Source organism: Salvelinus namaycush, unplaced genomic scaffold, assembly GCF_016432855.1.
Source record: "Salvelinus namaycush isolate Seneca unplaced genomic scaffold, SaNama_1.0 Scaffold693, whole genome shotgun sequence".
NCBI classification, from domain to species: Eukaryota; Metazoa; Chordata; class Actinopteri; order Salmoniformes; family Salmonidae; genus Salvelinus; species Salvelinus namaycush.
Genome location: NW_024061412.1, coordinates 1 through 27,994, shown reverse-complemented (window position 1 = coordinate 27,994; position 27,994 = coordinate 1). Strand labels below are relative to the sequence as shown.

At 44.7% G+C, this 27,994-nt stretch overlaps 2 protein-coding genes across 2 annotated transcripts in view; one reads left to right on the top strand and one right to left on the bottom strand.

Moving 5' to 3' along the window:
* The window catches only part of zwilch (zwilch kinetochore protein), a 55,042-nt gene extending 46,055 nt beyond the window's left edge, over positions 1-8,987 (top strand). Inside the window, exon 18 of the mRNA XM_038987298.1 lies at positions 8,832-8,987. The gene's annotated coding sequence lies outside the window, so the exon portion shown is untranslated. The remainder of the gene's footprint in view (positions 1-8,831) is intronic.
* Positions 1,261-25,593, bottom strand: LOC120042461 (lactase-like protein; the record flags this gene model as incomplete). The annotated part of the gene is made up of 9 exons (XM_038987300.1): positions 1,261-1,376; positions 6,179-6,242; positions 9,030-9,229; positions 14,835-14,961; positions 17,713-17,812; positions 19,920-20,097; positions 20,513-20,674; positions 20,775-20,829; positions 25,498-25,593. Coding segments are annotated over 9 exons (1,098 nt in total), but the record flags the coding sequence as incomplete, so codon positions are not given.
* Positions 25,594-27,994: the final 2,401 nt, after the last annotated feature.

Sequence of the window (27,994 nt, the reverse complement as noted above, 5' to 3'; positions counted from 1 at the left end):
AGTATATCTAGGTGTGTAGTAGTAGTAGTATATCTAGGTGTGTAGTAGTAGTAGTATATCTAGGTGTGTAGTAGTAGTAGTATATCTAGGTGTGTAGTAGTATATCTAGGTGTGTAGTAGTATATCTAGGTGTGTAGTAGTAATAGTAGTATATCTAGGTGTGTAGTAGTAGTATATCTAGGTGTGTAGTAGTAGTATATCTAGGTGTGTAGTAGTAGTAGTAGTATATCTAGGTGTGTAGTAGTAGTAGTATATCTAGGTGTGTAGTAGTATATCTAGGTGTGTAGTAGTAGTAGTATATCTAGGTGTGTAGTAGTAGTAGTATATCTAGGTGTGTAGTAGTAGTATATCTAGGTGTGTAGTAGTAGTATATCTAGGTGTGTAGTAGTAGTATATCTAGGTGTGTAGTAGTAGTATATCTAGGTGTGTAGTAGTAGTAGTAGTATATCTAGGTGTGTAGTAGTAGTATATCTAGGTGTGTAGTAGTAGTAGTAGTATATCTAGGTGTGTAGTATATCTAGTGGTGTGTAGTAGTAGTATATCTAGGTGTGTAGTAGCTGTGTGTAGTAGTAGTATAGCTAGTTGTGTGTATCTAGTTGTGTAGTAGTACTAGTTGTGTGTGTGTGTGTGTAGTAGTAGTAGTACTAGTGTGTGTGTGTGTAGTAGTATATCTAGGTGTGTAGTAGTAGTAGTAGTAATAGTAGTATATCTAGGTGTGTAGTAGTAGTATATCTAGGTGTGTAGTAGTAGTAGTAGTATATCTAGGTGTGTAGTAGTAGTAGTAGTATATCTAGGTGTGTAGTAGTAGTAGTAGTATATCTAGGTGTGTAGTAGTAGTATATCTAGGTGTGTAGTAGTAGTATATCTAGGTGTGTAGTAGTAGTATATCTAGGTGTGTTGTAGTAGTAGTATATCTAGGTGTGTTGTAGTAGTAGTATATCTAGGTGTGTTGTAGTAGTAGTATATCTAGGTGTGTTGTAGTAGTAGTATATCTAGGTGTGTTGTAGTAGTAGTATATCTAGGTGTGTTGTAGTAGTAGTATATCTAGGTGTGTAGTAGCTGTGTGTAGTAGTAGTATAGCTAGTTGTGTGTATCTAGTTGTGTAGTAGTACTAGTTGTGTGTGTAGTAGTAGTATATCTAGTTGTGTGTAGTATATCTAGTTGTGTGTAGTACTAGTGTGTAGTAGTAGTATATCTAGTTGTGTAGTAGTATATCTAGTTGTGTGTAGTATATCTAGTTGTGTAGTAGTAGTAGTATATCTAGTTGTGTCTCCGTAGCAGGAACATGAGGAAGACAGCCGAGAGGAGGATACACAGGGTGCACACAGTGGGGACCACGACCTCGGTTACCATCTCCATATGGCTGGTCAGGGGGTCTGCAACACACAGCAGCCATTTTACACAGATTACTTTCACATTTAAGCAGTCTTTATAAATGCTCAAGCGAGCACAGCACTCAAAGGGTTAATCATTTCCCCCCAAAGTATAATCTGATATATTAATGGTTTTTTTTCTAATCGTGTATCAAGTCTTTTAATATATTATGAATTTTCTTACCGTGTATAAGTCTTAGTATATTGGCAGCAGTACTCCGCTGTTCCTCTAATGAAGAGACAGAAACATTATGGAGCGTTGAACCCAGAAAAATGCACGTTAACCCTTTGAGAACCGTAATGCTGTGTTAAAACCTACAGGAGGGTCTCTCCAGGAACAGGGTTGGGTTAAAACCTACAGGAGGGTATCTCTCCAGGAACAGGGTTGGAGTGTAAACCTACAGGAGGGTATCTCTCCAGGAACAGGGTTGGAGTTAAAACCTACAGGAGGGTATCTCTCCAGGAACAGGGTTGGAGTTAAAACCTACAGGAGTGTTTCTCTCTCCAGGAACAGGGTTGGAGTTAAAACCTACAGGAGGGTATCTCTCCAGGAACAGGGTTGGAGTTAAAACCTACAGGAGGGTTTCTCTCCAGGAACAGGGTTGGAGTTAAAACCTACAGGAGGGTATCTCTCCAGGAACAGGGTTGGAGTGTAAACCTACAGGAGGGTTTCTCTCCAGGAACAGGGTTGGAGTTAAAACCTACAGGAGGGTATCTCTCCAGGAACAGGGTTGGAGTTAAAACCTACAGGAGGGTATCTCTCTAGGAACAGGGTTGGAGTGTAAACCTACAGGAGGGTTTCTCTCCAGGAACAGGGTTGGAGTGTAAACCTCCAGGAGGGTATCTCTCCAGGAACAGGGTTGGAGTGTAAACCTACAGGAGGGTATCTCTCCAGGAACAGGGTTGGAGTTAAAACCTACAGGAGGGTATCTCTCTAGGAACAGGGTTGGAGTGTAAACCTACAGGAGGGTTGGAGTTAAAACCTACAGGAGGGTGGCTCTTCAGGAACAGGGTTGGAGTTAAAACCTCCAGGAGGGTATCTCTCCAGGAACAGGGTTGGAGTTAAAACCTCCAGGAGGGTCTCTCTCCAGGAACAGGGTTGGAGTTAAAACCTACAGGAGGGTCTCTCCAGGAACAGGGTTGGAGTTAAAACCTACAGGAGGGTATCTCTCCAGGAACAGGGTTGGAGTTAAAACCTCCAGGAGGGTATCTCTCCAGGAACAGGGTTGGAGTTAAAACCTCCAGGAGGGTCTCTCTCCAGGAACAGGGTTGGAGTTAAAACCTCCAGGAGGGTCTCTCTCCAGGAACAGGGTTGGAGTTAAAACCTACAGGAGGGTCTCTCTCCAGGAACAGGGTTGGAGTTAAAACCTACAGGAGGGTCTCTCTCTAGGAACAGGGTTGGAGTTAAAACCTACAGGAGGGTCTCTCTCCAGGAACAGGGTTGGAGTTAAAACCTACAGGAGGGTATCTCTCCAGGAACAGGGTTGGAGTTAAAACCTACAGGAGGGTATCTCTCCAGGAACAGGGTTGGAGTTAAAACCTCCAGGAGGGTCTCTCTCCAGGAACAGGGTTGGAGTTAAAACCTCCAGGAGGGTCTCTCTCCAGGAACAGGGTTGGAGTTAAAACCTCCAGGAGGGTCTCTCTCCAGGAACAGGGTTGGAGTTAAAACCTACAGGAGGGTCTCTCTCCAGGAACAGGGTTGGAGTTAAAACCTACAGGAGGGTCTCTCTCTAGGAACAGGGTTGGAGTTAAAACCTACAGGAGGGTCTCTCTCCAGGAACAGGGTTGGAGTTAAAACCTACAGGAGGGTATCTCTCCAGGAACAGGGTTGGAGTGTAAACCTACAGGAGGGTCTCTCTCCAGGAACAGGGTCGGAGTTAAAACCTACAGGAGGGTATCTCTCCAGGAACAGGGTTGGAGTTAAAACCTCCAGGAGGGTATCTCTCCAGGAACAGGGTTAGAGTTAAAACCTACAGGAGGGTCTCTCTCCAGGAACAGGGTTGGAGTTAAAACCTACAGGAGGGTATCTCTCCAGGAACAGGGTTGGAGTTAAAACCTACAGGAGGGTCTCTCTCCAGGAACAGGGTTGGAGTTAAAACCTACAGGAGGGTCTCTCTCCAGGAACAGGGTTGGAGTTAAAACCTACAGGAGGGTATCTCTCCAGGAACAGGGTTGGAGTTAAAACCTCCAGGAGGGTATCTCTCCAGGAACAGGGTCGGAGTTAAAACCTCCAGGAGGGTCTCTCTCCAGGAACAGGGTCGGAGTTAAAACCTCCAGGAGGGTATCTCTCCAGGAACAGGGTTGGAGTTAAAACCTACAGGAGGGTATCTCTCCAGGAACAGGGTTGGAGTTAAAACCTCCAGGAGGGTATCTCTCCAGGAACAGGGTTGGAGTTAAAACCTCCAGGAGGGTATCTCTCCAGGAACAGGGTTGGAGTTAAAACCTACAGGAGGGTCTCTCTCCAGGAACAGGGTTGGAGTTAAAACCTCCAGGAGGGTCTCTCTCCAGGAACAGGGTTGGAGTTAAAACCTCCAGGAGGGTCTCTCTCCAGGAACAGGGTTGGAGTTAAAACCTACAGGAGGGTATCTCTCCAGGAACAGGGTTGGAGTTAAAACCAATAGGAGGGTATCTCTCCAGGAACAGGGTTGGAGTTAAAACCTCCAGGAGGGTATCTCTCCAGGAACAGGGTTGGAGTGTAAACCTCCAGGAGGGTCTCTCTCCAGGAACAGGGTTGGAGTTAAAACCTACAGGAGGGTAGCTCTCCAGGAACAGGGTTGGAGTTAAAACCTCCAGGAGGGTATCTCTCCAGGAACAGGGTTGGAGTTAAAACCTACAGGAGGGTCTCTCTCCAGGAACAGGGTTGGAGTTAAAACCTCCAGGAGGGTATCTCTCCAGGAACAGGGTTGGAGTTAAAACATCCAGGAGGGTATCTCTAGGAACAGGGTCGGAGTGCACTGCTCTACTTCAAACCTCCCTATACTTAGGCTACTATACAGTGGGGAGAACAAGTATATGATACTCTGCCGATTTTGCAGGTTTTCCTACTTACAAAGCATGTAGAGGTCTGTAATTTTTTATCATAGGTACACTTCAACTGTGAGAGACGGAATCTAAAACAAAAATCCAGAAAATCAACATTGTATGATTTTTAAGTAATTAATTTGCATTTTATTGCATGACATAAGTATTTGATACATCAGAAAAGCAGAACTTAATATTTGGTACAGAAACCTTTGTTTGCAATTACAGAGATCATACGTTTCCTGTAGTTCTTGACCAGGTTTGCACACACTGCAGCAGGGATTTTGGCCCACTCCTCCATGCAGACCTTCATTGCCCGTCGCTGGGCAATACGGACTTCAGCTCCCTCCAAAGATCTTCTATTGGGTTCAAGTCTGGAGACTGGCTAGGCCACTCCAGGACCTTGAGATGCTTCTTACGGAGCCACTCCTTAGTTGCGCTGGCTGTGTGTTTCGGGTCGTTGTCATGCTGGAAGACCCAGCCACGACCCATCTTCAATGCTCTTACTGAGGGAAGGAGGTTGTTGGCCAAGATCTCGCGATACATGGCCCCATCCATCCTCCCCTCAATACGGTGCAGTCGTCCTGTCCCCTTTGCAGAAAAGCATCCCCAAAGAATGATGTTTCCACCTCCATGCTTCACGGTTGGGATGGTGTTCTTGGGGTTGTACTCATCCTTCTTCTTCCTCCAAACACGGCGAGTGGAGTTTAGACCAAAAAGCTCTATTTTTGTCTCATCAGACCACATGACCTTCTCCCATTCCTCCTCTGGATCATCCAGATGGTCATTGGCAAACTTCAGACGGGCCTGGACATGCGCTGGCTTGAGCAGGGGGACCTTGCGTGCGCTGCAGGATTTGAATCCATGACGGCATAGTGTGTTACTAATGGTTTTCTTTGAGACTGTGGTCCCAGCTCTCTTCAGGTCATTGACCAGGTCCTGCCGTGTAGTTCTGGGCTGATCCCTCACCTTCCTCATGATCATTGATGCCCCACGAGGTGAGATCTTGCATGGAGCCCCAGACCGAGGGTGATTGACCGTCATCTTGAACTTCTTCCATTTTCTAATAATTGCGCCAACAGTTGTTACCTTCTCACCAAGCTGCTTGCCTATTGTCCTGTAGTCCATCCCAGCCTTGTGCAGGTCTACAATTTTATCCCTGATGTCCTTACACAGCTCTCTGGTCTTGGCCATTGTGGAGAGGTTGGAGTCTGTTTGATTGAGTGTGTGGACAGGTGTCTTTTATACAGGTAACGAGTTCAAACAGGTGCAGTTAATACAGGTAATGAGTGGAGAACAGGAGGGCTTCTTAAAGAAAAACTAACATGTCTGTGAGAGCCGGAATTCTTACTGGTTGGTAGGTGATCAAATACTTATGTCATGCAATAAAATGCAAATTAATTACTTAAAAATCATACAATGTGATTTTCTGGTACAATATACATATAATATATATTTTAGATTCCGTCTCTCACAGTTGAAGTGTACCTATGATAAAAATTACAGACCTCTACATGCTTTGGAAGTAGGAAAACCTGCCGATTTTGCAGGTTATCAAATATTTGTTCTCCCCACTGTATATTGATAATCATCATTTAAATGTAATTTAATTGTAATAGGATAAGAACTGACAAGTGATTTTATATATTTATATATTCATATTTATTTGTTTATCACTCAATCTAGGTATAAGTTATATGAGGCAGAATCTTTATTTATTTGCCCCGCCTAGTCCCCTTCTTATTGAACACCAGTTTTAAAGGGATGTTTTAATGTGAACTGACCTGCAGCCAGGAGCTGGTTACTGGAAGAGCAGGTCTCTGTGGCCTTCCTCTTCCAATTCTCTACCTGTACGAGGGTTCAGGGTTTAATATAGGATATACACTGGGAGGGTTAATATAGGATACACACTGGGAGGGTTAATATAGGATACACACTGGGAGGGTTAATATAGGATACACACTGGGAGGGTTAATACAGGATACACACTGGGAGGGTTAATACAGGATACACACTGGGAGGGTTAATACAGGATACACACTGGGAGGGTTAATACAGGATACACACTGGGAGGGTTAATACAGGATACACACTGGGAGGGTTAATACAGGATACACACTGGGAGGGTTAATATAGGATACACACTGGGAGGGTTAATATAGGATACACACTGGGAGGGTTAATATAGGATACACACTGGGAGGGTTAATATAGGATACACACTGGGAGGGTTAATATAGGATACACACTGGGAGGGTTAATATAGGATACACACTGGGAGGGTTAATATAGGATACACACTGGGAGGGTTAATATAGGATACACACTGGGAGGGTTAATATAGGATACACACTGGGAGGGTTAATATAGGATACACACTGGGAGGGTTAATATAGGATACACACTGGGAGGGTTAATATAGGATACACACTGGGAGGGTTAATATAGGATACACACTGGGAGGGTTAATATAGGATACACACTGGGAGGGTTAATATAGGATACACACTGGGAGGGTTAATATAGGATACACACTGGGAGGGTTAATATAGGATACACACTGGGAGGGTTAATATAGGATACACACTGGGAGGGTTAATATAGGATACACACTGGGAGGGTTAATATAGGATACACACTGGGAGGGTTAATATAGGATACACACTGGGAGGGTTAATATAGGATACACACTGGGAGGGTTAATATAGGATACACACTGGGAGGGTTAATATAGGATACACACTGGGAGGGTTAATATAGGATACACACTGGGAGGGTTAATATAGGATACACACTGGGAGGGTTAATATAGGATACACACTGGGAGGGTTAATATAGGATACACACTGGGAGGGTTAATATAGGATACACACTGGGAGGGTTAATATAGGATACACACTGGGAGGGTTAATATAGGATACACACTGGGAGGGTTAATATAGGATACACACTGGGAGGGTTAATATAGGATACACACTGGGAGGGTTAATATAGGATACACACTGGGAGGGTTAATATAGGATACACACTGGGAGGGTTAATATAGGATACACACTGGGAGGGTTAATATAGGATACACACTGGGAGGGTTAATATAGGATATACACTGGGAGGGTTAATATAGGATACACACTGGGAGGGTTAATATAGGATACACACTGGGAGGGTTAATATAGGATACACACTGGGAGGGTTAATATAGGATACACACTGGGAGGGTTAATATAGGATACACACTGGGAGGGTTAATATAGGATACACACTGGGAGGGTTAATATAGGATACACACTGGGAGGGTTAATATAGGATACACACTGGGAGGGTTAATACAGGATACACACTGGGAGGGTTAATACAGGATACACACTGGGAGGGTTAATACAGGATACACACTGGGAGGGTTAATACAGGATACACACTGGGAGGGTTAATATAGGATACACACTGGGAGGGTTAATATAGGATACACACTGGGAGGGTTAATATAGGATACACACTGGGAGGGTTAATATAGGATACACACTGGGAGGGTTAATATAGGATACACACTGGGAGGGTTAATATAGGATACACACTGGGAGGGTTAATATAGGATACACACTGGGAGGGTTAATATAGGATACACACTGGGAGGGTTAATATAGGATATACACTGGGAGGGTTAATATAGGATATACACTGGGAGGGTTAATATAGGATACACACTGGGAGGGTTAATATAGGATACACACTGGGAGGGTTAATATAGGATACACACTGGGAGGGTTAATATAGGATACACACTGGGAGGGTTAATATAGGATACACACTGGGAGGGTTAATACAGGATACACACTGGGAGGGTTAATACAGGATACACACTGGGAGGGTTAATACAGGATACACACTGGGAGGGTTAATATAGGATACACACTGGGAGGGTTAATATAGGATACACACTGGGAGGGTTAATATAGGATACACACTGGGAGGGTTAATATAGGATACACACTGGGAGGGTTAATATAGGATATACACTGGGAGGGTTAATATAGGATACACACTGGGAGGGTTAATATAGGATACACACTGGGAGGGTTAATATAGGATACACACTGGGAGGGTTAATATAGGATACACACTGGGAGGGTTAATACAGGATACACACTGGGAGGGTTAATACAGGATACACACTGGGAGGGTTAATACAGGATACACACTGGGAGGGTTAATACAGGATACACACTGGGAGGGTTAATATAGGATACACACTGGGAGGGTTAATATAGGATACACACTGGGAGGGTTAATATAGGATACACACTGGGAGGGTTTAGGGTTAATATAGGATACACTTATCATATTCTAATGATGTATTATCTCTCTCTGTCTCTCTCTCTCTCTTCCCCCCTACCCTCTCTGTCTCTTCCCCCCTCCCTCTTTCTCAATATTTTACAGGATGACGTCCTCACCTGAATATGGAATGCTCTATTTCCCACGTATATCCATTTCTACCAGGAGAACTATGTACATTTCCATGTTTTTATATTTAATATCAACCTGTTGTAACGTGTGTATTATACGATTGTATTAAAGATCTAACTGAAATGAGGAGCTAGTATATAGACACTGGGTGGTAATGATCCGTGCTCTCACCTCTCTCTGGTTGGGGAATCCGTTGGAGCCGATGATGCGTTTGTAGTACTGAACCGAGGCTTTCGGGTAACGCGGTTTATTCTTGTTCCTGAAGTCTACGTAGTACAGGCCAAACCTCTCGGAGTAGCCCTCGTCCCACTCAAACTTGTCCAGCAGAGACCAGGCCGTGTAGCCGCGCACGTTCACTCCGTCTTTGATGGCTAAAAAAAAAAGGGGGGGGGGGGGGGGCAGAGCAGAGAACAAGATCACGTCTGTTTTTAAAGTTTCGAAAGACAAAACCGGGCGATCGCGTCACTGTCGTAGCAAAAAAGTGGAAGTACGTCACACCGTTTAATACCGTATTCAATTCAAAAGGTACTCTGGATTTTACTTGAATAGACCCTGTTCTTAGTTACGGAATAATACTGAATGTATCATATGGGATTGTTGAAGGGTCTTGGTTAAACACGGGGAATAATAATAGTCCCATCAGATTACAATCCAAAACAGAGGCGTAGACATTTAGTGGGTATTACAGTATAGGTTCCAGTATTTTATTTATTTTTTTTGAAAGGGAAGACGTATTGAGCCCGAGATATAATACAATATAAAATGTACATTAGACACCAGATACAGTGCATTCGGAAAGTATTCAGACCCCTTGACTTTTTCCACATTGTGTTACGTTACAGCCTTATTCTGAAATGGATTAAATAGTTCCCCCCCCCCCCCCTTCAATCTACACACAATACCCCATAATGACATCACTATACCCCGTAATGACATCACAATACCCCATAATGACATCACTATACCCCGTAATGACATCACAATACCCCATAATGACATCACTATACCCCGTAATGACATCACAATACCCCGTAATGACATCACTATACCCAATATTGACAAAGCAAAAACAGGTTTTCAGAAATTGTTGCACATTTGTTAAAAACTGAAAAATCCAATTTACATAAGTATTCAGACCCTTTACTCAGTACTTTGAAGCACCTTTGGCAGTGACTACCAGCCTCGCGTCTTCTTGGGTATGACGCTACAAGCTTGGCACACCTGTATTTGGGGAGTTTCTCCCATTTCTCTGCAGATCCTCTCAAGATCTGTCAGGTTGGATGGGGAGCGTTCAGCACAGATATTTTCAGGACTCTCCAGAGATGTTCGATTTAGTTGAAGTCCGGGCTCTGGCTGTGCCACTCAAGGACATTCAGAGACTTGTCCCGGAAGCCACTCCTGCGTTGTCTTGGCTGTGTGTTTAGGGTCGTTGTCCTGTTGGAAGGTGAACCTTCGCCCCAGTCTGAGGTCCTGACTAGTCTCTCGGCCCCTGCCGCTCAAAAACATCCCCATGGCATGATGCTGCTTTTTATTGAATCCATTTTAGAATAAGGCTGTAACGTAACAAAATGTGGAAAAAGTAAATGTCTGAATTCTTTCCGAATGCACTGTAAATATATACAGTTAAAGTCGGAAGTTTACATACACTTAGGTTGGAGTCATTAAAACTTGTTTTTCAACCACTACACAAATTTCTTGTTAACAAACTATAGTTTTGGCAAGTCGGTTAGGACATCTACTTTGTGCATGACACAAGTCATTTTTCCAACAATTGTTTACAGACAGATTATTTCACTGTATCACAATTCCAGTGGGTCAGAAGTTTACATACACTAAGTTGACTGTACCTTTAAACAGCTTGGAAAATTCCAGAAAATTATGTCATGGCTTTAGAAGCTTCTGATAGGCTAATTGACATAATTTGAGTCAATTGGAGGGTGTACCTGTGGATGTATTTCAAGGTCTACCTTCAAACTCAGTGCCTCTTTGCTTGACATCATGGGAAAATCAAAAGAAATCAGCCAAGAACTCAGAAAAAAAATTGTAGACCTCCACAAGTCTGGTTCATCCTTGAGAGCAATTTCCAAATGCCTGAAGGGACCACATTCATCTGTACAAACAATAGTACGCAAGTATAAACACCATGGGACCACACAGCCGTGATACCGCTCAGGAATGAGACGCATTCTGTCTTCTAGAGATGAACGTACTTTGCAAATCAATCCCAGAACAACAGCAAAGGACCTTGTGAAGATGCTGGAGGAAACGGGTACAAAAGTATCTATATCCACAGTAAAAGGAGTCTTATATCGACATAACCTGAAAGGCCGCTCAGCAAGGAAGACGCCACTGCTCCAAAACCGCCATAAAAATGCAAGACTACGGTTTGCAACTTCACATGGGGACAAATATACTTTTTGGAGAAATGTCCTCTGGTGTGATGAAACATCGGAGGACCTGTTGTCTGGGCCTCTTGCAGCCTATATGGGGGTGCCACAGGGCCAACTCTTTTCTCTGTATATATCAATGATGTCGCTCTTGCTGCTGGTGATTCTCTGATCCACCTCTACGCAGACGACACCATTCTGTATACATCTGGCCCTTCTTTGGACACTGTGTTAACAAACCTCCAAACGAGCTTCAATGCCACACAACTCTCCTTCTGTGGCCTCCAACTGCTCTTAAATGCAAGTAAAACTAAATGCATGCTCTTCAACCGATCGCTGCCCGCACCTGCCCGCCCGTCCAGCATCACTACTCTGGACGGTTCTGACCTAGAATATGTGGACAACTACAAATAACTAGGTGTCTGGCTAGACTGTAAACTCTCCTTCCAGACTCATATCAAACATCTCCAATCCTAAATCAAATCTAGAATCGGGTTTCTATTTCGCAACAAAGCATCCTTCACTCACGCCGCCAAACTTACCCTTGTAAAACTGACTATCCTACCGATCCTCGACTTCGGCGATGTCATCTACAAAATAGCTTCCAACACTCTACTAAGCAAACTGGATGCAGTCTATCACAGTGCCATCCGTTTTGTTACCAAATCACCTTATACCACCCACCACTGCGACCTGTATGCTCTAATCAGCTGGCCCTCGCTACATATTCGTCGCCAGACCCACTGGCTCCAGGTCATCTATAAGTCTATGCTAGGTAAAGCTCCGCCTTATCTCAGCTCACTGGTCACGATAGCAAACCCACCCGTAGCACGCGCTCCAGCAGGTATATCTCACTGGTCACCCCCAAAGCCAGCACCCGCTTTGGCCACCTTTCCTTCCAGTTCTCTGCTGCTAGTGACTGGAATGAACTACAAAAATCACTGAAGTTGGAGACTTTTATTTCCCTCACTAACTTTAAACATCAGCTATCTGAGCAGCTAACCGATCGCTGCAGCTGTACATAGTCCATCTGTATATAACCCACCCAATCTACCTACCTCATCCCCATATTGTTTTATTTACTTTTCTGCTCCTTTGCACCCCAGTATCCCTACTTACACACCTTCATCTGCTCATCTATCACTCCAGTGTTAATCTGCTAAATTGTAATTACTTTGCTACTATGACCTATTTATTGCCTTACCTCCTCATGCCATTTGCACACACTGTATATAGACTTTCTTTTTTTCTATTGTGTTATTGACTGTACGCTTGTTAATGTGTAACTCTGTGTTGTTGTTTGTGTTGCACTGCTTTGCTTTATCTTGGCCAGGTCACAGTTGTAAATGAGAACTTATAATAAAAAATGAACAATAGAACTGTTTGGCCATAATTACCATCATTATGTTTGGAGGAAAAAGGGGGAGGCTTTCAAGCCGAAGAACACCATCCCAATCGTGAAGCACGGGGGTGGCAGCATCATGTTGTGGGGGTGCTTTGCTGCTGGAGGGACTGGTGCACCTCGCAAAATAGATGGCATCATGAGGTAGGAAAATTATGTGGATTTATTGAAGCAACATCTCAAGACATCAGTCAGGAAGTTAAAGCTTGGTCGCAAATGGGTCTTCCAAATGGACAATGACCCCAAGCATACTTCCAAAGTTGTGGCAAAATGGCTTAAGGACAACAAAGTCAAGGTATTGGAGTGGCCGTCACAAAGCCCTGACCTCAATCCCATAGAAAATTTGTGGGCAGAACTGAAAAAGCGTGTGTGAGCAAGGAGGCCTACAAACCTGACTCAATTACACCAGCTCTGTCAGGAGGAATGGGCCAAAATTCACCCGATTTATTGTGGGATGCTTGTGGAAGGCTACCTGAAACGTTTGACCCAAGTTAAACAATTTAAAGGCAATGCTACCAAATACTAATTGAGTGTATGTAAACTTCTGACCCACTGGGAATGTGATGAAAGAAATAAAAGCTGAAATAAATCATTCTCTCTACTATTATTCTGACATTTCACATTCTTAAAATAAAGTGGTGATCCTAACTGACCTAAGACAGGGAATTTTTATTAGGATTAAATTGTGAAAAACTGAGTTGAAATGTATTTGGCTAAGGTGTATGTAAACTTCTGACTTCAACTGTATATATTCTCCCACACACACAAAACATCACATCACTAAACAAAAATATAAATGCAACAATTTTAAAGGCCCGAATCAATGGATTCCACATTACTGGGAATACAGATATGCATCTGTTGGTCACAGGTAACGTTTTTTATAAAGTAGGGGTGTGGATCAGAAAACCAGTCAGTATCTGGTGTGACCACCATTTGCCTCACGCAGCGCAACACATCTCCTTCACATAGAGTTGATCAGACTGTTGATTGTGGCCTGAGGAATGTTATCTTCAATCAAAGTTTCTGGATATTGGCGGGAACTGGAACACGCTGTCGTACATGTCGATCCAGAGCATCCCAAACATGCTCAATGGGTGACATGTCTGGTGAGTATGCAGGCCATGGAAGAACTGAGACTTTCAGTTTGAAGGAATTGTGTACAGATCCTTGCGACATGGGGCTGTGCATTATCATGCTGAAACATGAGGTGATGGCGGCAGATAAATGGCACGACAATGGGCCTCAGGATCTCGTCACGGCCATCGATAAAATACAATTGTGTTCGTTGTCCATAGCTTATGCCTGTCCATACCATAACACCACCGTCACCATGGGGAACTCTGGTCAAAATGTTGACATCAGCAAACCGCTCACCCACACAACACCATAAACTGCCATCTGCCCGGTACAGTTGAAACCGGGATTCATCCGTGAAGAGCACACTTTTGGCCATCGAATGTGAGTATTTGCCCACTTGAAGTCGGTTACAACGCCAAACTGGAGTCAGGTCAAGACCCTGGTGAGGACAACGAGCATGCAGATGAGCTTCCCTGAGACAGTTTCTGAGAGTTTGTGCAGAAATTCTTCAGTTGTACAAACCCCCCAGTTTCATCAGCTGTCCGGGGGGCTGGTCTCAGACGATCACGCAGGTGAAGAAGCCTGATGTGGAGGTCCTGGGCTGGCGTGGTTACACGTGGTCTGCAGTTGTGTGGCCGGTTGGACGTATACTGCCAAATTATCTAAAACGACGTTGGAGGCGGTTTTATGGTAGAGAAATTAACATTAAATTATCAGGCAACAACTCTGGTGGACATTCCTGCAGTAAATATGCCAAATGCACACTATTTGAAAACTTGAAACATCTGTGGAATTGTGTTGTGTGACAAAACTGCACATTTTAGAGTGGCCTTTTATTGTCCCCAGCACAAGGTGCACCTGTGTAATCACCATGCTGTTTAATCAGCTTCTTGATATGCCACACCTATCAGGTGGTTGGATTATCTTGGCAAAGGAGAAATGCTCACTAACAGATGTAAACAAATTTGTGGTCAACATTTTAAAAAAAAAAAAATATATATATAAGCTTTTTGTGTATATGTTATGTTTATTTTTGTTCAGTGTGGAATGGTTTCAGGCTAGCCTAGTCCCAAATATATATGTTATATTACAGTATAATAGTGATACCTTTCAGCATCTCGTTGGTATAGTCCTTGTAGTACTGTATTCTCCAGTCATCACAGAGCTCAGTGCACATGATCTTCTCCGACACCCCGTTCTCTGTCACGTAGATCATCGGGTTTTTGTACTGGGCCTACACAGAGACAGACGTCAGCATGAGGGTCACAGTTAGATTCCTGTCATCCTCAGTCTGAACTAGGGTTGAATATTTTACAAATGTTCCATCCCGAGAATAAATCAATTTTCTCCCTGGGTAACCCGGTGTTTCCCGACAAAAAAAACAGAAGTGTCATTGAAAAGCATTATAAAGCATATAAATAGGCCTATATCTTGATTTGATTAGAGCTTTGGTTGAAAATTCAGCCTCATGATACCTGAGCCCGATGAGACGTACATGAAAGATATTTAATGAGCCCAAGACCAAAAAAAGCTGAAATGATTGTGCGATCATGATATAGTCTACTGCACATTAATGCACGACAGAAAAAAACAGAAAAGCCCATAGATGTAGCTAGATATATGCTCTCTTGGGTAAATAAATGAAACCAGCTCCAGTAGGCTAATCTTTTTGAGTGTGAATTGTGTTACTGTACTATATTGTATTGTACTGTATTTTATGGTCTGGATTTACAGCGTTCAAACGATGATAAAGCAAAAGGGAACATGTGATTCTGGTGCATCAAAATGCAATAAAATGCAAATTAATTACTTAAAAATCATACAATGTGATTTTCTGGATTTTTGTTTTAGATTCCGTCTCTCACAGTTGAAGTGTACCTATGATAAAAATTACAGACCTCTACATGTTTTGTAAGTAGGAAAACCTGCAAAATCGGCAGTGTATCAAATACTTGTTCTCCCCACCTGTGTATATGTACAGTTTGAATGGCGCTGATGGACAGAGGAAGACCGCTCGCCTGTGACAGGACTATCTATTTTGGATGCAGTTTGAATGGCGCTGATGGACAGAGGAAGACCGCTCGCCTGTGACAGGACTATCTATTTTGGATGCAGTTTGAATGGCGCTGATGGACAGAGGAAGACCGCTCGCCTGTGACAGGACTATCTATTTTGGATGCAGTTTGAATGGCGCTGATGGACAGAGGAAGACCGCTCGCGTGTGTCAGGACTATCTATTTTGGATGCAGTTTGAATGGCGCTGATGGACAGAGGAAGACCTGCTCGCCTGTGACAGGACTATCTATTTTGGATGCAGTTTGAATGGCGCTGATGGACAGAGGAAGACCGCTCGCGTGTGACAGGACTATCTGTTTTGGATGCAGTTTGAATGGCGCTGATGGACAGAGGAAGACCGCTCGCCTGTGACAGGACTATCTATTTTGGATGCAGTTTGAATGGCGCTGATGGACAGAGGAAGACCGCTCGCGTGTGTCAGGACTATCTGTTTTGGATGCAGTTTGAATGGCGCTGATGGACAGAGGAAGACCTGCTCGCGTGTGCTCTGATTTAAAGCAACTCTATTCGAGCTGTTTTAAAAAGCTGCAGGTGCTCTCAAAATGGGGGGGGGAAAGGTGATTTCCCAAAAGCCAGATGGAGATGGGTTAATTAGACTAATTGCCCAAGTACTAGTCAGCCCTTCCCCCTCTGAGGGAGACAAGGACCAGTCAGCCCTTCCCCCCTCTGAGAGGGACAATGCCCAAGGACCAGTCAGCCCTCCCCCCCTCTGAGAGGGACAATGCCCAAGGACCAGTCAGCCCTCCCCCCCTCTGAGGGGTCTAAATGTATCTCTGTGACAGTATCTAGAGGACTGACTATTTAATGTGATACGTACATGGATACTATAGTATTATCTGAGACTTGGTCACTGAGGATAACTCTGATGCTGTCTGTATGGATGTATGATATCTGTGGTAACTTGTATCTGTACAGGGTGAACTCTGAATTACTATATGTAAAAACATTTTCTGTTTCTCTCAGAAACTGTGTCTTATTTACACTGGTCTCACTGGTTTTGTACGTATGAAACATTTCTGCAATATTTTATTTCCGTTCACGAAACATGGGACCCACACTTTACGTTTATATTTTTGTTCAGTGTATAATATCAAATACACTGTATATATACACATGTCAAATATTACTGCCCAGTACATTACTATACTACTGCTACTAAAATAAGTACTACTACTGTACTACAATTATTACTTATATTACAACAAGTAAATTGAGTAGTATTTGTTATTTGTGTTTTACTGCAGAATCAGTTGTTTTACTGCAGAATCAGTTGTTTTACTGCAGGATCAGTTGTTTTACTGCAGAATCAGTTGTTTTACTGCAGAATCAGTTGTTTTACTGCAGGATCAGTTGTTTTACTGCAGAATCAGTTGTTTTACTGCAGAATCAGTTGTTTTACTGCAGAATCAGTTGTTTTACTGCAGGATCAGTTGTTTTACTGCAGAATCAGTTGTTTTACTGCAGAATCAGTTGTTTTACTGCAGAATCAGTTGTTTTACTGCAGAATCAGTTGTTTTACTGCAGAATCAGTTGTTTTACTGCAGAATCAGTTGTTTTACTGCAGAATCAGTTGTTTTACTGCAGAATCAGTTGTTGTACTGATGATGTGGTGGTGAGGCTAGGGGATTTGAAGGCCTGTTGCTAAGAGAGACCCTTTTTGCTACAGTATCAAAACCCCCTAGTTTTGAAGCGTAAAACAATACACTTTAACGATGGCTAACACAGGGGACAGCGTAGAGCCACTCTGATCCAGGATCAGGCCAATACACTTTAACGATGGCTAACACGCCAGTTCTTTACCTTGACGAAGTTCAGCAGGCGTCTGAACCCCCAGGGGACAGCGTAGAGCCACTCTGATCCAGGATCAGGCCAATACACTTTAACGATGGCTAACACGCCAGTTCTTTACCTTGACGAAGTTGAGCAGGCGTCTGAACCCCCAGGGGACAGCGTAGAGCCACTCTGATCCAGGATCAGGCCAGCGGGGATCCACCAGTTCAGCCAGGTCTCTGTTCAAGACAGTAAGAATAACAATGATAATAATATTAATAATTGTAATAATAATAATGCTGATAATAATAATGGTGATAATAATGATACTAATAACTAATGATAATATTAATAATAGTAATAATATGAATGATAATAATAGTAATAAGTAATGATAGTAATACAAGTAATGATAGTATTAATAATAATAATGATAATAATCTTAATTATACTAATAATTATATTAATAATGATGATAATAATAATAATAATATTCATAATAGTAATAAAAGTAATGATAGTATTAACAATAACGATAATAATATTAATGATACTAATAATTATATTAATAATAATAATAATATTCATAATAATGATGATAATAATAATAATGATATTAATGATAACAATATTAATAATGATGTAATAATAATATTGATAATAATGATAATAATATGAATAATAATAATAATATATGCTGTCAAGTACAGTTAAAATTGTCTCATTCCTCCTCCCTCCTCTCCCCTGTAACTATTCCCCAGGCCATTGCTGTAAATGAGAATGTTTTCTCAGTCAACTTACCTCCACCTTACCTCACTCAACCCCTTTGTTATATCAAGCCTAAATAAGTTCAGGAGTAAACATTTGCTTATCAAGTCACATAAAAAGTTGCAGGGACTCACTCTGTATGTAATAATAGTGTTTAACATGATTTTTTTATGACTACCTCATCTCTGTACCCCACACACACAATTATCTGTCAGGTTCCTCAGTCGACCAGTGAATTTCAAACAGATTCAACCACAAAGACCAGGAAGGTTTTCCAATGCCTCACAAAAAAAGTGCACCTATTGGTAGATTTATATTGGGCGAGTTACAGTTTTAACTTAAATCGGATAGGAAATCTATGGTAAGACTTGAAAATGGTTGTCTATCAATGATCAACAACCAATTTGTCAGAGCTTGAAGAATTTGGAAAAGAATAATGGGCATATCCTGCACATTCCAGGTGTACAAAACTCTTAGAGACTTCAGAAAGACTCACAGCTGTAATCACTGCCAAAGGTGATTCTACAAAGTATTGACTCATGGGTGGGAATACTTTATGTAAACTATATATTTCTGTATTACATTTTCCATACATATGAAAAAAGTGTCTAAAAACATGTTTTCACTTTGTCATTATTGGGTATTGTGATGTCATAATGGGGTATTGTGATGTCATAATGGGGTATTGTGTGTAGACGGGTGAGGGATCAGAACACTTCCCGGATGCAGTGTAAACACGGTAGTTCAAGTTGAAGATAATATGTGCCATCAGGTTTAAATTTACTGTCATTTCAATTAGTTTAACCTTGCTTAAATAAAACAATGCATTTTTAATTGTGAGCGAGCAATTGCGCCTTTTAACTTTTCAATTATAATTTATGTTCAACATTAATTAAGTTGCCATTTGTAAGTAGCCTGAGCACAAGTCTGTTTGTGCCTTCATGCCACTCCTGCTAATTTCTAAGTACAAGTCATAGGTACAAGTCCATACATTGGAATTTGTCTTCGACAACAGCTCGTATTTTTTTTTCAGCCTTTATTAAACTAGGCAAGTCAGTTAAGAACAAATTTTGCCTACCCCGGCAAAATCCGGACGACGCTGGGCCAATTGTGCGCTGCCCTATGGGACTCCCAATCACAGCCGGATGTGATGCAGACCGGATGTGACCGACCGCTCTGTATTAGACTCTCTGCTAACCGACCGCTCTGTATTAGACTCTCTGCTAACCGACCGCTCTGTATTAGACTCTCTGCTAACCGACCGCTCTGTATTAGACTCTCTGCTAACCGACCGCTCTGTATTAGACTCTCTGCTAACCGACCGCTCTGTATTAGACTCTCTGCTAACCGACCAAAATGTTCAAATGTAGGCTACCTTTTAGTGTAGCTGATGTCACTCACTCTCTACTGAAGTAGCCTACGATTAAAACCAGATATTTTTGGTTTTATACTCAAGTAGACTTTGTCTTTCACTTGAGTCATTTTCCATTTATACTTTTACTTTTACTCAAGTATGACAATACAGTACTTTTCCTCATTTCTGTCAATATCCAGTATCTTAAATTGCTAGTAGGCTACCTGTCAGTGAAGTAGCTGCTGCTGCCGCGTCCCGACTGGTAGTTCTTCTGGGTAATGTAACGCGTGGTGAAGTGACCGATACCCAGGAAGTCACAGGTACCCTTAACGTAGCTTTTCTCCTGAGAAGAGAAGGTGGGGAGGCGGGACGTACCCAGACCCTGCTGGGCACTCTTACGACCTGGAGAGAGACAGAGAGAGACCAGTTTTATTTTGTACATTTTTTATTTAACAAGGCAAGTCACACAGTTAGACTACTGGTCACTGTTAGACCTTAGTCCTAACCCTGGGTTGGTGAGGTGGGATGTACCCAGGCCCTGCTGGACAGAGAGGGAGACCCAGGGTCTAACTCAGTACCTCTACACTCTAGGGTCTAACTCAGGCCTGGATCCCACCACTTCCACCGAATGTAATGGGAGTTACATTACATTCTTAACAAGTCTAGACTGGTTTGCAAATCAACATTTCCCTTAAAGTAATATTTTATTCACACAGCATTTTTTTTGTTTTTGTTTATTGTCTTGCAATGATTCTGTCTGTGAACATCAGCCATGGAAATAGTTAATTTCTCAGGTCATGTATCTGATGTAACTCACCAATAAAGTCCTTCATGACTTGTGGGTAGTCCCCGTGGAAGATGGGAGTGGCGAACCAGCCCATGTAGAATTGGACGTATCTCTCTGCTGCCTCGATGTCCTTCTGGTTACTAATGTCCACGGGTTCACCCCAATCTCCAGACAGAGAGATGCCCACCAGCCCTACAGGAGATGGGATCAATCAACCAATCAACGTCTTTTATTGGCCCAATTTGGGAAATGTGGGTAAAAAAAAAAAAGGAAGGCTGTGACGTTGATTTACCTTTCTGTTTTCCTCTCCACTTCGTGTCATAGGTGTGCCAGACTTTAGCATGGGCCTGACAAGACAAGGAGAGAGGCGACTGGTATCACTGATAACATTTCAATTGATCATCAAACCTTTTGATTAGTGGAATCAGGTGTGTAGTTGTCTGTAGCTTGTGAGATGTGGAAACACTTTGTTTGCTTTTATGAATTTTGTCTTGCTGCTTTTTGTCCTATGTTGCTCTGTCTGTATGCTACGTCTTGCTTGTCCTATGTTGCTCTGTCTGTATGCTACGTCTTGTCCTATGTTGCTCTGTCTGTATGCTATGTCTTGCTTGTCCTATGTTGCTCTGTCTGTATGCTACGTCTTGCTTGTTCTATGTTGCTCTGTCTGTATGCTACGTCTTGCTTGTCCTATGTTGCTCTGTCTGTATGCTACGTCTTGTCCTATGTTGCTCTGTCTGTATGCTACGTCTTGCTTGTTCTATGTTGCTCTGTCTGTATGCTACGTCTTGCTTGTCCTATGTTGCTCTGTCTGTATGCTACGTCTTGCTTGTCCTATGTTGCTCTGTCTGTATGCTACGTCTTGTCCTATGTTGCTCTGTCTGTATGCTACGTCTTGTCCTATGTTGCTCTGTCTGTATGCTACGTCTTGCTTGTCCTATGTTGCTCTGTCTTTATGCTATGTCTTGCTTGTTCTATGTTGCTCTGTCTGTATGCTACGTCTTGCTTGTTCTATGTTGCTCTGTCTGTATGCTACGTCTTGCTTGTCCTATGTTGCTCTGTCTGTATGCTACGTCTTGTTCTATGTTGCTCTGTCTGTATGCTACGTCTTGCTTGTCCTATGTTGCTCTGTCTGTATGCTACGTCTTGCTTGTCCTATGTTGCTCTGTCTGTATGCTACGTCTTGTCCTATGTTGCTCTGTCTGTATGCTACGTCTTGCTTGTTCTATGTTGCTCTGTCTGTATGCTACGTCTTGCTTGTCCTATGTTGCTCTGTCTGTATGCTACGTCTTGTTCTATGTTGCTCTGTCTGTATGCTACGTCTTGCTTGTCCTATGTTGCTCTGTCTGTATGCTACGTCTTGTCCTATGTTGCTCTGTCTGTATGCTACGTCTTGCTTGTCCTATGTTGCTCTGTCTGTATGCTACGTCTTGTTCTATGTTGCTCTGTCTGTATGCTACGTCTTGTTCTATGTTGCTCTGTCTGTATGCTATGTCTTGCTTGTCCTATGTTGCTCTGCGTGTGCTCACTGCTCAATGATTGTTTATATTGTAGGCTGGTCCCAGATCTGTAGGTGCTGTATAGTCAGCTTCTATAGCCACTATAGACTGTTGCTCTGTCTGTATGCTACGTCTTGCTTGTTCTATGTTGCTCTGTCTGTATGCTACGTCTTGCTTGTTCTATGTTGCTCTGTCTGTATGCTACGTCTTGCTTGTTCTATGTTGCTCTGTCTGTATGCTACGTCTTGTTCTATGTTGCTCTGTCTGTATGCTACGTCTTGTTCTATGTTGCTCTGTCTGTATGCTACGTCTTGTCCTATGTTGCTCTGTCTGTATGCTACGTCTTGCTTGTCCTATGTTGCTCTGTCTGTATGCTACGTCTTGCTCGTCCTATGTTGCTCTGTCTGTATGCTACGTCTTGCTTGTCCTATGTTGCTCTGTCTGTATGCTATGTCTTGCTTGTCCTATGTTGCTCTGTCTGTATGCTACGTCTTGCTTGTTCTATGTTGCTCTGTCTGTATGCTACGTCTTGTCCTATGTTGCTCTGTCTGTATGCTACGTCTTGTCCTATGTTGCTCTGTCTGTATGCTACGTCTTGTCCTATGTTGCTCTGTCTGTATGCTACGTCTTGTCCTATGTTGCTCTGTCTGTATGCTACGTCTTGCTTGTCCTATGTTGCTCTGTCTGTATGCTACGTCTTGCTTGTTCTATGTTGCTCTGTCTGTATGCTACGTCTTGCTTGTCCTATGTTGCTCTGTCTGTATGCTACGTCTTGCTTGTTCTATGTTGCTCTGTCTGTATGCTACGTCTTGCTTGTTCTATGTTGCTCTGTCTGTATGCTACGTCTTGCTTGTCCTATGTTGCTCTGTCTGTATGCTACGTCTTGCTTGTTCTATGTTGCTCTGTCTGTATGCTACGTCTTGTTCTATGTTGCTCTGTCTGTATGCTACGTCTTGCTTGTCCTATGTTGCTCTGTCTGTATGCTACGTCTTGTTCTATGTTGCTCTGTCTGTATGCTACGTCTTGCTTGTCCTATGTTGCTCTGCGTGTGCTCACTGCTCAATGATTGTTTATATTGTAGGCTGGTCCCAGATCTGTAGGTTCTGTATAGTCAGCTTCTATAGCCACTGTAGACTGGTCCCAGATCTGTAGGTGCTGTATAGTCAGCTTCTATAGCCACTGTAGACTGGTCCCAGATCTGTAGGTGCTGTATAGTCAGCTTCTATAGCCACTATAGGCTGGTCCCAGGTCTGTAGGTGCTGTATAGTCAGCTTCTATAGCCACTGTAGGCTGGTCCCAGGTCTGTAGGTGCTGTATAGTCAGCTTCTATAGCCACTGTAGGCTGGTCCCAGGTCTGTAGGTGCTGTATAGTCAGCTTCTATAGCCACTGTAGACTGGTCCCAGATCTGTAGGTGCTGTATAGTCAGCTTCTATAGCCACTATAGACTGGTCCCAGATCTGTAGGTGCTGTATAGTCAGCTTCTATAGCCACTGTAGACTGGTCCCAGATCTGTAGGTGCTGTATAGTCAGCTTCTATAGCCACTATAGGCTGGTCCCAGGTCTGTAGGTGCTGTATAGTCAGCTTCTATAGCCACTGTAGGCTGGTCCCAGGTCTGTAGGTGCTGTATAGTCAGCTTCTATAGCCACTGTAGGCTGGTCCCAGGTCTGTAGGTGCTGTATAGTCAGCTTCTATAGCCACTATAGACTGGTCCCAGATCTGTAGGTGCTGTATAGTCAGCTTCTATAGCCACTATAGACTGGTCCCAGATCTGTAGGTGCTGTATAGTCAGCTTCTATAGCCACTGTAGACTGGTCCCAGATCTGTAGGTGCTGTATAGTCAGCTTCTATAGCCACTGTAGACTGGTCCCAGATCTGTAGGTGCTGTATAGTCAGCTTCTATAGCCACTGTAGGCTGGTCCCAGGTCTGTAGGTGCTGTATAGTCAGCTTCTATAGCCACTGTAGCCTGGTCCCAGATCTGTAGGTGCTGTATAGTCAGCTTCTATAGCCACTGTAGGCTGGTCCCAGATCTGTAGGTGCTGTATAGTCAGCTTCTATAGCCACTATAGCCTGGTCCCAGGTCTGTAGGTGCTGTATAGTCAGCTTCTATAGCCACTGTAGACTGGTCCCAGGTCTGTAGGTGCTGTATAGTCAGCTTCTATAGCCACTGTAGACTGGTCCCAGATCTGTAGGTGCTGTATAGTCAGCTTCTATAGCCACTGTAGACTGGTCCCAGGTCTGTAGGTGCTGTATAGTCAGCTTCTATAGCCACTGTAGACTGGTCCCAGGTCTGTAGGTGCTGTATAGTCAGCTGCTATGGCCACTATAGACTGGTCCCAGGTCTGTAGGTGCTGTATAGTTAGCTTCTATAGCCACTGTAGACTGGTCCCAGATCTGTAGGTGCTGTATAGTCAGCTTCTATAGCCACTGTAGACTGGTCCCAGGTCTGTAGGTGCTGTATAGTCAGCTTCTATAGCCACTGTAGCCTGGTCCCAGATCTGTAGGTGCTGTATAGTCAGCTTCTATAGCCACTGTAGACTGGTCCCAGGTCTGTAGGTGCTGTATAGTCAGCTTCTATAGCCACTGTAGACTGGTCCCAGGTCTGTAGGTGCTGTATAGTCAGCTTCTATAGCCACTGTAGACTGGTCCCAGGTCTGTAGGTGCTGTATAGTCAGCTTCTATAGCCACTGTAGACTGGTCCCAGGTCTGTAGGTGCTGTATAGTCAGCTTCTATAGCCACTGTAGACTGGTCCCAGATCTGTAGGTGCTGTATAGTCAGCTTCTATAGCCACTATAGGCTGGTCCCAGGTCTGTAGGTGCTGTATAGTCAGCTTCTATAGCCACTGTAGACTGGTCCCAGATCTGTAGGTGCTGTATAGTCAGCTTCTATAGCCACTGTAGACTGGTCCCAGATCTGTAGGTGCTGTATAGTCAGCTTCTATAGCCACTGTAGGCTGGTCCCAGATCTGTAGGTGCTGTATAGTCAGCTTCTATAGCCACTATAGGCTGGTCCCAGGTCTGTAGGTGCTGTATAGTCAGCTTCTATAGCCACTATAGACTGGTCCCAGGTCTGTAGGTGCTGTATAGTCAGCTTCTATAGCCACTGTAGGCTGGTCCCAGATCTGTAGGTGCTGTATAGTCAGCTTCTATAGCCACTGTAGGCTGGTCCCAGGTCTGTAGGTGCTGTATAGTCAGCTTCTATAGCCACTATAGACTGGTCCCAGGTCTGTAGGTGCTGTATAGTCAGCTTCTATAGCCACTGTAGGCTGGTCCCAGATCTGTAGGTGCTGTATAGTCAGCTTCTATAGCCACTGTAGGCTGGTCCCAGGTCTGTAGGTGCTGTATAGTCAGCTTCTATAGCCACTATAGACTGGTCCCAGGTAATTTCTAAGTCGCTCTGGATAAGAGCGTCTGCTAAATGACTTAAATGTAAATGTAAATGTAGGTGCTGTATAGTCAGCTTCTATGGCCACTGTAGCACAAACAGATCTGGGACCAGATAAAACAGTGACCTCTCACCTTGATCATGTGATGCGCGGCCCGGTAGGCCCCTGTTCCTCTCAGCTTCAGTCCAGGAGCGTGTTCACCAGTCTCATATCCCTCCACCGCCACCGACTGCAAACACACACACCAGTCATTTACCCTGCCACCCCCCCCCCCCTATAGACATTTACCCTGCCACCCCCCCCCCCCTATAGACATTTACCCTGTTCACCAGTCTCATATCCCTCCACCGCCACCGACTGCAAACACACACACCAGTCATTTACCCTGCCACCCTCCCCCCCCTATAGACATTTACCCTGCCACCCCCCCCCCTATAGACATTTACCCTGCCACCCCCCCCTATAGACATTTACCCTGCCCCCCCCCCCCCCCATAGACATTTACCCTGCCCGCCACCCCCCCTATAGACATTTACCCTGCCACCCCCCCCCCTATAGACATTTACCCTGCCACCCCCTCCCCCCCCTATAGACATTTACCCTGCCCCCCCCCCCCTATAGACATTTACCCTGCCACCCCCCCCCCTATAGACATTTACCCTGCCACCCCCCCCCCTATGGACATTTACCCTGCCACCCCCCCTATAGACATTTACCCTGCCACCCCCCTATAGACATTTACCCTGCCCCCCCCCCTATGGACATTTACCCTGCCACCCCCCCTATAGACATTTACCCTGCCACCCCCCTATAGACATTTACCCTGCCACCCCCCCTATAGACATTTACCCTGCCACCCCCCCTATAGACATTTACCCTGCCCCCCCCCCCCCTATAGACATTTACCCTGCCACCCCCCCTATAGACATTTACCCTGCCACCCCCCCTATAGACATTTACCCCGCCACCCCCCCTATAGACATTTACCCTGCCACCCCCCCTATAGACATTTACCCTGCCACCCCCCCTATAGACATTTACCCTGCCACCCCCCTATAGACATTTACCCTGCCACCCCCCCATAGACATTTACCCTGCCACCCCCCCTATAGACATTTACCCTGCCACCCCCCCTATAGACATTTACCCTGCCACCCCCCCTATGGACATTTACCCTGCCACCCCCCCTATAGACATTTACCCTGCCACCCCCCCTATAGACATTTACCCTGCCCCCCCCCTATAGACATTTACCCTGCCACCCCCCCTATAGACATTTACCCTGCCACCCCCCTATAGACATTTACCCTGCCCCCCCCCCTATAGACATTTACCCTGCCACCCCCCCTATAGACATTTACCCTGCCACCCCCCCTATAGACATTTACCCTGCCACCACCCCTATAGACATTTACCCTGCCCCCCCCCCTATAGACATTTACCCTGGCCACCCCCCCCCCCCCCCCCCCTATAGACATTTACCCTGCCCGCCACCCCCCCTATAGACATTTACCCTGCCCCCCCCCCCCCTATAGACATTTACCCTGCCACCCCCCCTATAGACATTTACCCTGCCACCCCCCCTATAGACATTTACCCTGCCACCCCCCCTATGGACATTTACCCTGCCACCCCCCTAGAGACATTTACCCTGCCACCCCCCCTATAGACATTTACCCTGCCACCCCCCTATGGACATTTACCCTGCCACCCCCCCTATAGACATTTACCCTGCCACCCCCCCTATGGACATTTACCCTGCCACCCCCCCTATAGACATTTACCCTGCCCCCCCCCCCCCCTATGGACATTTACCCTGCCACCCCCCCTATAGACATTTACCCTGCCACCCCCCCTATAGACATTTACCCTGCCACCCCCCCTATAGACATTTACCCTGCCACCCCCCCTATGGACATTTACCCTGCCACCCCCCTATAGACATTTACCCTGCCCCCCCCCCCTATAGACATTTACCCTGCCACCCCCCCTATTGACATTTACCCTGCCACCCCCCCCCCCCCCTATAGACATTTACCCCGCCCCCCCCCCCCCCCCCCCCCCCCTATAGACATTAACCCTGCCACCCCCCCAATGGACATTTACCCTGCCACCCCCCCAATGGACATTTACCCTGCCACCCCCCCCTATAGACATTTACCCTGCCACCCCCCCAATGGACATTTACCCTGCCACCCCCCTATAGACATTTAACCTGCCCCCCCCCCCCCCTATAGACATTTACCCTGCCACCCCCCCTATAGACATTTACCCTGCCACCCCCCCCCTATAGACATTTACCCTGCCACCCCCCCCCTATAGACATTTACCCTGCCACCCCCCCCCATAGACATTTACCCTGCCACCCCCCCCCTATAGACATTTACCCTGCCACCCCCCCCCTATAGACATTTACCCTGCCACCCCCCCCCTATAGACATTTACCCTGCCACCCCCCCTATAGACATTTACCCTGCCACCCCCCTATAGACATTTACCCTGCCACCCCCCCTATAGACATTTACCCTGCCACCCCCCCTATAGACATTTACCCTGCCACCCCCCCTATAGACATTTACCCTGCCACCCCCCCTATAGACATTTACCCTGCCACCCCCCCTATAGACATT